At 38.6% G+C, this 12,377-nt stretch overlaps 1 protein-coding gene across 1 annotated transcript; it reads right to left on the bottom strand.

Moving 5' to 3' along the window:
• Positions 1-773: 773 nt before the first annotated feature.
• Positions 774-12,024, bottom strand: METTL22 (methyltransferase 22, Kin17 lysine). Its single transcript, XM_082490802.1, has 12 exons — positions 12,001-12,024; positions 11,000-11,049; positions 10,095-10,445; positions 7,156-7,506; positions 6,746-6,786; positions 6,518-6,662; positions 6,000-6,071; positions 5,340-5,393; positions 4,078-4,158; positions 3,040-3,142; positions 2,062-2,230; positions 774-822 (listed from the first exon to the last, which is right to left on the bottom strand). The coding sequence occupies exons 3-12, from the start codon at positions 10,315-10,317 to the stop codon at positions 787-789; spliced, it is 1,275 nt and encodes a 424-aa protein (XP_082346928.1). The 5' UTR covers positions 10,318-10,445; positions 11,000-11,049; positions 12,001-12,024; the 3' UTR covers positions 774-786.
• Positions 12,025-12,377: the final 353 nt, after the last annotated feature.

Raw genomic sequence — 12,377 nt, 5'->3', positions numbered from 1 at the left:
CAAGACATTCTTGGTCACCTCCTTCTCCCCAGCCTCACACATATACATTGAGGGTAGAATTCCAAACATTTAGAGTAGTAGCATATCACTTCACATGGTACTTTCCCACCCTCAACCTGGCAAGGACAGAATAGCTTGAAATTCCAGCAGGTCAATATAGCTCCAAGACCCCTGTGGAGTATTTTCAGAGGCTCAAACAAAATACATCTCATCTCCTTTCAGTTCAGACAGTAGCCCTAAACTAGAAGGATTTAGATAGCACAAACTGAAAATTAAGGACTAAGTTTCATAAAAAGATTGCTTAAAGAAAAGCCCATGAAAGACAAACAGGTCTTGCCCAGAACACTGTTTCACAAATGTCTATAAATATAAATAATGTGGAACTAGGATGAAACCAAGAACAGTGCCCATGTTCAGAAAACTCAAAAGGAAAATGCATAACATCTGCAAATCAGCCACATGGAAAACGTTAAAATACTTCTTTGTCAGACTCTAAAACCTAAGTCATTCTGAAGAGCAAGTCACTGTGTCACTGCCACTGTTTGGCATCCCGCACATATTCTGAAGATCAACATTCAACAGTTTTGTAAAAGAAACTTCAAAGAAACCATGTCCTAAGTGCCAAAACAAAAACTTACTGAAGTAAAGCAAATCTGCATAGCAATGTTTTCCAAGAACACAGTTCCACCAGGAAAATACTTCTCTTGGCATGAAAATCCATTTTTAATAAAACATCAAAAAAGCCTTTATCCTTAGATAAAGATCTTCTATTTTCTCATGTCCCTGTCATGTGAGATGTTCAGCAATGATCTTCCACAATTCCTGTAGGAGTGGAAAAGACACATACAGGTATTTTCTCAGATCAGTAGGTTGCAATTATGAAAAAGTTCAACATGCCCACTGGAAGACAAATTTTAAGACACACTGTATACCTCCATCTACTAAATCCATCTATGTAATCAAGCTCTCACATATGCATGTCTTATACAAACACACAGGTGCTTCTCTATCCATTGGACAATGAAGATGAAAACCAGACCACTTTATTTCTGTAGAATAAGTTAGTATACACTTTGCCTGCTACACAAAAGATTAGTAAGCAGACTATCACATACTCTTCACCATGACATCCTGAATTGTAGCAGTATACTTCAAGATAAAAAAATTAGGCATTTTAAAAATGCATATATTTCAAAGACCAGTAGCCTTCAACAAAAAGGCTAGGGAATGAGTTTACACATTTAGGTATAATCCAAGCTACACTTACATACTTGTAAAACTTGTTTTTAAGTTTTGCATGCACGTTTTATGCATGAAGGTATCAGCATTAAGTAAAATAAATCAATCTCATGAAGTAACTGTGGCACCTGTGGCCTTACTACACATACATACTGCAGAAGACACAGCAATAGTATATGGACTACAGAACATTTTTTTCTTGGTAAAAGATTTGCAATCCAGTACAAGATTTGCAAGTTCTCTGAAAAGATGTTAGATTGTATTGTTCTAGAACCTAGCAAGCTATTAGCTACCCTGCATAATATTCGTAAGCGCAGACAATTAGAAAAATAACATAGAGAGAAACATATGTACTTGGGAGGTAATTAGATAATTACCAAAAATTATATCTAACGTGTTTCTGAATAACAGAAGTTTACAGCTAATCAACTTCTTCACAGATATTAGAACATTATTTCCTGAACCCTGAACTGGGAAAGGAATTACTAAAACTAAAACATGAAAGCTCTTTTACAAGCAAATACATGAAAAGCACAAAAATTGTATTTTACAAAGTAATGGATATAACCTTTGAGGAAATTAGTGCAATCTAAGCCACTACTGCTGGTGACAGAAAAGGGTATGTTATGTCAATCTAATATAGATTATGTAAGCACAAACAAGAATCATTTAAAAAAAAAAAAACAACAAAAAGCTACATGGAAATAAATGGAAAGGTAATGTTTATTCTCCAGTTCTTACTTCATGTTAAGTAAACAGCTGAAAACTAATTTGATATTATTAGCCCAACATACTACATTTATTTTAACAAATGCCACTTACCAACTGCTCAATTCGTTCATAAACAAGAAACTGGCAGAAATCAAGCTTAATGGGCTCCACAGTATATTTCATTTTTCTATCCTGGAGACTCTCCAAATCATTTAGAGTATTTCTAAAATGACTGTAGGCTTCACACGTAACATCCATATGTCTTAAAGTGAAGTTCAGCCTGGCAAGAGAATATTTAATTTAAAATGTCTCTCCTATCTGGCACCTTAAATAGCTATGTAACTTTCCTCAGCTAATGGAAAACATGGGACTTCTCAGTGTAATTAACTAACTTCGATAGCCAAAAAAAAAAGTAACCCCTCCACTATTCCTGAAAAGCAGACAAGGTTATATTAGCATCAACACACCAGTGACTCTTGGGTGAATCTTTCCATTGATTTTAAGGCACTTTGCCACAAGAGAATCATTGGCTTGGCTTCCTGGACAAACACTTGGCAACAAATCATATGAACAGCTATTGCTTAGATATCTCGAAAGATTTAAGCAAAGCCTATTTATATATTAGTTTATGAATGGACTGCAACACATGACTACTCAAAAACATTCAACAATTCCTTGAAAGAAAACACAAGAAATTGTTAGAGATACTCAAGCTAGGAAACATATAACCTCATTCTAAGCCCCTTCATTCCACTCTATGACCTCAAAAAAATATAGCAAATGTTGTCAGGCATTATAGAATACATCAGTCTAGCCACCTATTTATCCTTATTTGCACAGAGGTTACCTGACGTGAGACAAAGGTAGGACAACAGAAGCTGAACTCTTGAGGAAGTCAAATTCTGAACTGATAGCAATTAAGCACATATAAACACAAATGCTTGTCCTAAACATATACCGCAGCCTATGATCAACGGATACAATGAAAATCAGAAGCCGACCTTTAATCAAATCAGGTGTTTCTTCCAAATAATGAAAGCACATACAGTTTTTAGTGCTTTTTTATTTTAAGTTTGTGGTAATACTTACCTCTTTTCTAATGCTAGGTAAACTGTGCAAGAATTTCTCAAGTTGTATGTGATTCTATACAGCGTTCTGAACAAGGCATCCGTCAGGTCATCGTCGTAGAACACTACAAAGAAAAGATTAGGAGCACAAAATATGTATGTTCAACTGTATTATTTACTTAAGGCTCAGGTACAAAAAACCAACAGGCCTTAGTTTGATTATTCTAATCCAACAAGTAACTTTTTAAATTAAATTCCAAAGTATATTTTTAATAACAACTGACCCTGTAATAGTATCTGCTGCTGCTTTGATGTCAGGCTTGCTTTAAGATTTCTCTCATATCAATGGGAATCACTTCTGTCAGACAACTTACAAAACTTTAACAAGATTTCTCTTAGCCTGGAAATACCTTACTGCAAAGCTAAAAAAAGACAGGATATTACAATGTATAGGGCCTCATTTCTTACAAAAATACAAAAAAGGCAGTAACTCATCTACCATTATAATTATACCTCCTTGGAAAGCAGTCTTGCAACGCCTTTCACTATCATAACTAAAACCACTCCTCCTTTATCTATACATCAAAACAACAATGGTTTTCATATACAGATAAGCTAGTCTGTTATTTTTCAGTCTTTCACTTAAGCAAGAAAAAGAGCAGAAAAACAAGACAGAGATATCCAAAGGCACAAACTCTATGGGCAAAGTGCAGCATATGGAACTGTTTTTGTTGTCTTACCTTTGTCTTGCATCAGATAACCAAACTCTTCTGAAAGTCAAATTCATCACTTGTGATTATGTTGAGTAATATATTTAGTCACAAATAATTACCACACCAAAGGAAAGAAAAAGCTAGTAGTTTTTCTCCTGTTGCTAATTCAGAATATGAATACAATTGTTTAAAAAAAAAAATAGAGGCAGGAACACTTAAGGCAGAGCTTTAACAAATTAGGTAAGGATCTGACATATTTGATTTTAAAAGCAAATTAGGTATGTTTAAATTATTACTCATAATGCTTAAGTATTTGATTTAAAACCTTACTGTTTATATTTTCCTACCATCAGCTGCCATTATCACAGTACAGTGGTCATGCAAATCAGCAATCTCTTCTTCAGACCAGCTATAAGGAGCTTCAGGATCTGTAACAACAAATGCTTTGGTGTGAATGATTAAATGTCTCAAATGATTGACAGCTGGAAAAAAGAAACTACTTTGCTCTTGTGGTCATCTGCTACTCCATAAATGGAGCACCCCACTGAAGGCAAATCAAAATCTCCATCTATTCATTCTCTGAGTTCCCTGCAGTCTTTTGCTGTCTCTGCTTTATGTCCAACCCTCCCAAGGCTGACTGGCAAGAGTAAGTTTTCTTTGACTTTAGAACTTACAACAAATTACAACCCTGTAGCAAGATCACAGATTTAACTAATACTCCTTTAAATAAATAAATAAAAAAACCCAACAAACCAAATGCACCTTTGTATAAGTTTTGATTAAGCCTCCTACTTCATCATGCTTTTTAAAATTTAGACTTCGTTGAAATATAGAAACTCTCTCTGAAAGCCTAAAAAACATAAAGCCTTTGCAACTGGCAGTATCAAAGATTTTCATTAACCAGAATTTTTTGAGGTCCAAGAGAGGCTCTTGAATGTGTAAGGGATGTTTCCACTTGCTTAAATAGTTGTTCTACTTTTTGAAGCATTCCATCAAATCCAACTGATGATCTAAAAAAAAAAATCTATAAAGTAGACTTCATATAACCTACTGCTACAATTTTGTGTTGACCTTGCAATCACTAGAAGGAAAGTTTTAGTGATGTGATTTACTATCATTAATTCACTTTAAATGTTATTTGTTAGTTGCTTTTAATTTGCTAAAAGCAGCAGTAGACATTCCCTTTAAAATATAACACATTCACCACTACATTTGGAACAAGTATTTATACATCTTCACATCATCACCTACCCTCCCCACCACCTTTTATAGTTTTGTCTTCGTAACTCAAATCCGTGTCATTCTGCCTGGATTCCATTATCACCACATAACAGACACATCTTGTTTGCACCTCTGGATTTTGACCTAAGTAAAGGACAGCCACCACAGTCTATTCCTAACATATCAGTAAACCCCTCCTTACTCATTCACATGGCAATGATACACCCAAAGACAATAGTGTAATTTCAACTATTTTTCCAGAGGCACACGTGCTTGACGACTTACTTCATAAACAATGGAATAAGCTTTTCCTGATGGCTCTGAAGGGGAAAAAAACCCAAAACAAACTACCAAACCCTATCTCAAAGGACCCATTATAACCACCTACCAATGCAGAATTCATCTTTCAGCCAGTCCAGTTCTTTCACTTTAACTTCCCCTCCTGTGGGTGAATAAAGGATCACATCAGTCACAAATGGCCTTTTAGACAGTACCTAAGCAAAAGTAGAAAGTCAAAACCTGTACTGAAACAAGTGATGAAGATCAATTATGATGACATATGAAACAAGTAAAGTTGAACATCAAATCATTTACTCTACAAAACCAGTTACCCACTCACAAGAGAACAGGATGAACTTAAGGGTCAGAAAGACAACCCACCTTCTCCCTTACACGTCTCACTTGCAGAATACTTCTCCTTTCCCGAGTTCTACCTCTGTCATTTATACTCTGACTATGTGACCCTTGGCACCTGGATATCTGTTATCCTCCCAAGTACCTCAGTGGAACTCACACAATGACTGTGTAGGAACTACAGCTGGTCTTAAACAATGACCAGATTAAGTATTTTGCTCTTCTCAAAAGGAAACTGTCCCATTATGGACCACGTGTGGATATCTTGCATCTTTCTTTTTAAATGAGTTACTTTTAACCAAGACAAAAAATTAATTTTACTTGGAATATGCTAGATAGTCAATGACTGTGCTGTTTAATCACAAAGTAGTTCATATATAGGCAATTGCACAAACACTGACTGCATAGCACTTACTTCCTGGCTCCATCAGGTGTTTGTTTAATGAAACATTTTGCTCACACATGGTCAGAAGATCATCACCAACATCTGGAAAAAAGTGATAATGATTAAAAATAAGAATATTTTGCATGGGCCAGTTTCTCTCAAGCTGATGAGATTAAGAAAAATTCAGAGCAACTCTATCCACTGATGATTGCTTCCCTAGTATCCTTCTTGCTTTTGTCTTTCAGTAGCAAACTCTGAGACACCCTTGAAGAAAGAAGTTAGATCACTTTACTACCTATTTTAAACTCGGCACACTATCCTGACTTCACAGCAATGTATCTTGCTTTTAAACCCTCGCACTTAAAAGTAGTACTGCTTTTTCAATCTGTTGAGAAAGTTCTTGTTATTTTTCAATAAACAACACAACTTTCTACACGTTCATAAAAAATTATTAACTAAAACTGAACAGATGAGGATGAAAATGCCAGGATGAAAGCACTGCTTTGTGAAGTCTCATGAAAATATTTAACTGAAAATAATTGCCTTACCTGTGCAATAAACTCTCTTGGCAACTGTTCCCATGATAATACTTGTAATTCCAGTGCCACCTCCAAGCTCTAGCACCGAGCAACACCTGAACGTGTCCCGTTTAAACAGAATGTAATCAGCAAGAAGAAAGGCTGCACGCCAGACCTGTGGATAAGAGAAGCAGTTAAAACAGTAAATTCTGAAGCACAATCCAGGAACAGCAAGATACTACAAGGCAGAATACATACTTGTTTACCAACATCTTCTAAGGGGGTGGCCATAGTGTGTTCTGTGAAAATGAAAGTAGAGCAGAAATAATTACCTCAAACTGCTCTTCAAATCAAGTTCCATAGTGGCAAATTTGAAAAACAAATCATGCTTCCGTTTCAAATATAGAACTAAACACTCTTCATTCTACATAATAATGCTAGATAATGCAGAAAACTTCACTCTAACTAAGGAGCACCAAGTTTCCCATGGTACACTATTGCCCAAAACACTACGTTTTTTAAAATATTTACAATATCACAGTATTATATTTCTTTTATTATCTCCCTTCATTTAACAACTGCTGCTCCATTTCTAAAGAGAACCTATTTTTCTTTTGTTTTACACAAACATATTTATTCCATTACTCAACTGCAAGTCTACTATTTACCTATTTTAACAACATCACTGGCAGCGCATTCTTGCTCTTCATCTTCAAAAGCATCGTCTTTCCCTTTCATCAGAATTACAGGATACACTCTATGCCTCAAAAGATCCTCCACTTCTAAATCAGAGTCACTTCGAGGTCTTCTGACCACTTCCAAGTCTCCGTCATCGTCTAGCAGAGCTTCTACTCCTTCAGTATTTAATTCTCCTTCTTTTTTTGGATTATTCCTGTCCTGGTCACACAGTTCATCTCCACTTCTGTAGTGGTGTTCTCTTTCTGTTGCAGCTTCTCTCACATGTTTCTCAGATGGCAAATCTTCTGCGTTCCAAAGGATTTTGAAATATGACTGGAATACTGTAAGAACACGGAGGGGGTGAAAAAAGTTAAACACCAGGTAAGAACAGAATCTATGCGCAACTTTCACACACATAAAATTTTGGTGTGCATTTCACATATTAAAAATCTAGAGGATAAAAAATTATACAGATAACTTGAAATATAGTTCAATTTGCTACAAGGGAATATTTCTGTTATTAAGTTCTGTCAGTAGAAATAAATGAAGCACTTCCACTGTGTACTGGCTGACTCAGCATCTATGCAGTCACAATGCACACTTTCATCTGATTTAGTAACATTTATTTTAACAGTTGGCAGAAGGGACAGTTTCTTACATCCTCCAAAAAATCTTCTGTTGAGACAAGCTCAAACCAAGTTGAAAGAAGAATTAATACAAGTTAGAATTTGTTTCTTTTAGTTAAGATTTAATTCCTATCTTATAAGAAACAAAAATGTTCTAGTAAACAGCAAGTAGATTTTTTTTTTTACTGTTTTAAAAGTCTGTAGGAATGCAACTTCAAGCCTTGAAAGCAGCTTAGTATGACTATGAGAGACCAGAAATAAACTCATAGAAGACACCTTGCTGAAGCTGGAAAGCTGGACATGCTGACACTTTTTTTTTTTTTTTTTAAGTCTTCAAACTGAATCTTTGAAGAGATTGAATGAATAAGGCCATTATTCTCAATAAACAAATTTGTCAAAAACCTTTTGCAACCATCATCCATTGACATCAACATCTATTAAAAATTTTAAGTTATCTAAACGTGGACCTTGCAATTTTAATTACAGGAATCTGTATTGTCTGAATACAACACATGAGGAAGAACGAACATTTGTCCTTCCACCTACAGTTGATATCGGCTCTACAGCAGTGTGTACGCACTGTGCTTGACTGAACAGGCCAGTCACGGAACACAGAATCATGGAATTTGATTTACCTACTCTGGTACAAAATCAGTGTTTGTAGACATCTCATGCTGGGTACTATTATTCCAAAATCACACACAATGTGTTGAGACTTGAGAAAAAGATAGCTTGGAATACAACCAGCGAAAAAAGCTCAGTACCAGCAGGATTCTAAGAATGTCTTAGAATTACATTCATTCACACCAAAAGGGAAGAGGGAAAGTGCTTGCCACCATTGCTTTCAACAATTTTACAATTTATGGAGTTCTATTTCAGTTTCTTTATAAAGCAAGATATTAAAAGTGGTCTACTGTAACCTGAGAGAAGTTCTTCCCTGGAGAGACCATTCTAATCTAGATTTACCAAAATCTTCATTGCCTATCCTAGCATGAGAAATTTTTTAAGTCATCTACTGTTTGCATGACAACCAGATTAAACTCACCTGAATATTTAACAATTTAGAGGATGCCATCAATGAATGAAGTGCTTTTGTTCTCCAAGTCCATTCTGATTCTCTGCATGTTCTACGGCATTTCAAAAGGTCTAAGGTAAAAGTGACCCAAAGCAGCAGAGACTAAATCCCCGTGAAATTTGCCAAAACCTATCCAAGTGACAGTGGCAGACCGTCATCTTATTTGTTAGAGTAAAAGCTGTCATACTACAATCCAATTCTTGTCTTAATAAAGGAATTTCCCAGACCAAGTACATTCAGAGTAGGTAGCATATGTTGTCATTTCGTTCTGTTGAAAGGCTCTTTGCATTAAGAAAAACCACAGCAAACAAATGTCAAACAGCATGAAGACACAACACAGCATTAGTTACCTGTTTTTGACCTGATAAGGTCAAAATTATTATCCACTTCTTTGTCAGGCCTACTTTTATTATTTTTACATTGTCATATGCTAGAACAGCTGCAAAAGTTATTCTTTTTATGTCACAACTGGGTCTGAAGAAACAATTAATGCTTCTGTCACAGCAGCAGCAGTACTTTTCTACAGAACATTTTACCAGCAGCTTCAAGGTCAGTTTCCTTGACAACTTTATAGAAACCTACAAGCTGGCAATCAGAGGCATTTGTCAATTCATTTCTACTACAGCCTTGACTCTTCAAATTATATAATTCAGTCAAAACCATTGCCATTCTGAGCTTTCTTGTTGCCAATTTTTTTAAAACGAAAGAACCCAAACCCCCAAATGAAGCTGTTAGGCTCCTCTGGAATAGATGGTACATCATCACATAAAGAATTCATACATTAATTACTGATAATTTTTATTTTAAACTTAAGTTAGACTATTTAAAACCCCTGGCTTATCACCTTTTGTTTGTATGCAAGAAACATCCCAACTTTTAAACATGATACCCAAAGTGCTATATTGAGATTGTAGCTAAGTGAACAAATAAATAAAATCAAACCTGCAAGCAAGTTAATTTGGTTACTTCTTCTCAGAAAGTAATTTTAAATGTCTTTTTTTGAGAAAGGCTGTCTACAAATTCTACATTAATAGTTTTCATTTCTGTAGTTAATTTCATGAGGAGAATCCAGCTAGCCCTCTTCCTGAAGACTGAGTAGGAAGTGATTCTGCTTCTAACTGGAATAAAATGTGTAATGATTAATATCAACCATTCAAAGGAGGATTCAGACATTACAAAGATATGAATACACTTAAAATACAGCTCCATCAGTCCAAACATACATTACCTGGTTGTCCAACTGCATTCAATCGTACCATGAGATGTCTTTTGCTTGGACAGTACAAGTGAACATCGGAAAGTACAGTGTCACTTCTAAATGTGGGGTTATCCATCTCCTTCTCTGTTACATCTACCATGATGTGCTGGTGAGATGACCATCTACAGTACCCAAATAGTCCCCTATGAAGTGCTGTTACAAAGTGGTTTGATTCTCTTCTATTAACAGGCATCAAGTAACAGTTTTGCTCAGCAAGATAACCTCATGACATAGTTTCTGAGAAGACCTCAGGCAAGATGTGACGGTGCAAGCTCCACCATGCTCCAATAGGACAGCACACTGCACATCAGGATATTCAACCTAAAACCAAACACAGACAGCTTTGAGTGACATCCTGACACTGTCTGAACATTGCTCCAGCAACATTTTAGCAGATAAAAATCAGATTACACTATCCAATAAAATTTCAATGCTCCAATGCTCTATTTTAAAGTGCTCCAAAGAATCATCAAATACATAATTCCTAGTAGCTCACTGGCAGACATCACATATTTTAGGAAAAGCTACTAATTAACTTGTGTTAGAAACAACACCCCCTGAAAAAAACAGATGTTATCATGAATGCACAGCCTTACAATGCTAAGTCAAGGTCTTCAAAGGAACATAAGGCCTTGTGTGCACAACTTCACCATTTTAAGGGATCTTGTTATTCATAGGAATCTCTGAATGTTCTCAGAAATGGACAAGATTACCAAGTGTATTATCATAGGTTAGTGCCCCAAATTTTGTAAAAGGAGTATCTGCCTTTCCTGGAGAAAATTCAGCTTCCTTTATATGCCTTCACTAATTGGGCAGTTAATGTCTCCTGTCTTCGATGCTCTTCTTCTCCAGAAAAAAATATAAAAAATAAACACCTGAAATCATCCTCGTTTCCTTATGTCCAACGCTGAGTTGTCTCTCTGTCCTAAGGCACAAACAAATTAATTACCTCTTATGAACAGAAAAATAAAGAGGATATTTATTTCCCTATAGTCCATAAAACTTTACATTTTGTGAAGGGTATGTGAAACATTGATGAGCCATAGATCTGAAAACAAAATTTGCGTCTTTAAAAACTGAGATGAAAAGCTTAGATCACACTCACACAAATCACCAAGCATTATATGAATGATTTAGTTAATAACGACACCCAGGTCTCACCAGCTATGAGCACCTCTAATACACCCTGTATGTAAAAACCGTTGATGCCATTTCCTGTGTTGCCATGAACTCTTGAAAGATTAAGCTGTTTCCTATTGTCTCCTTGTGCTTGAACGAGATCATAAATGTATAGGCTTAAAATGCTTCAACTTACAGGCAGCCTCGTAACTTTAGTTATGTTCTATTAACTTTTGTAAAACCCAATCCCGCCCGCACACCTGCCCTTTGCCAGCAGAAATCTGTGCATAAGCTACATCCAAACTTGCTGCAAAGCAACAGACCGCAGTTCCTCCACGGCCGGCGGAGGAGACGCGCCAGGGCAGCGCCTCGGGGCAGGGCCGCCCGCCCGCCCCGGGCCGTGCCCGACGCCGCGGGTTCCGGCCCGCCCGCCGCAGCGCCCGCAGCCGAAGCCGCCTCTCCCCAAGGAGCCACCGCCTCCCGGCTCGGGTGGCACCGGCGCGGCCCCCAGCCGGCCCAACACCTGCAGCTTTCCTAACGAAGCCGCCCTCCTCCTCCCCGGGAGCCGGCCGGCCGCTGCCCCTCAGCGCCGCCGGGCCCGGAGGTCCGTGCCGCAGGGCGGGGCGGGGCGGGAGGAGCGGCTCCGCGGGGAAGGGCGGGCCGCGGGGCGCGCAGCGGGCGGGCGCGGAGGCGCCACGGCCAGCACGTCCCTTCAGCGGGCCCGGCGGAGCGACCCCGCCTCTGCCACGGTCCCCACCTGCCGCCACAGGCCGCCTCCCGCCGCCATTTCGGCGGCGACGGCCCCTTCCGGCGCGCCGCTGACGCCGCGCCGCGCTCCCCGGTAGCCCCCACGGAGCCGGGCCCAGGGGCGGCCGGCGGGTCCCGCTCCGTGCCGCCGGGGTGGCCGAGCTCACCCTGGCCGCCGCTGGGCCGGGGAGCTCCCCCCGCTGAAGCTAGGCCCTGCCCTGCCCTGCCCGCCTGCTGCTTTCCCGGGGCAGAGTGTGAGTACCAACTGTCGTCCCGCCTCCCCCTCCCCGCCCCCCCATCGTGGTGATGGGGTTGCTTCGTTATTCAGGAATCACCCAGCACTAAACCCGAGGTAAAAATCCATCGGGGGGGTGTGTGTCAGTAAAA

The sequence above is a fragment of the Vanellus vanellus genome, assembly GCF_965231255.1.
Source record: "Vanellus vanellus genome assembly, chromosome: 14".
Taxonomy (NCBI): Eukaryota; Metazoa; Chordata; class Aves; order Charadriiformes; family Charadriidae; genus Vanellus; species Vanellus vanellus.
The sequence above is the reverse complement of the archived record's forward strand: the minus strand, read 5'-3'. Positions and strand labels throughout refer to the sequence as shown.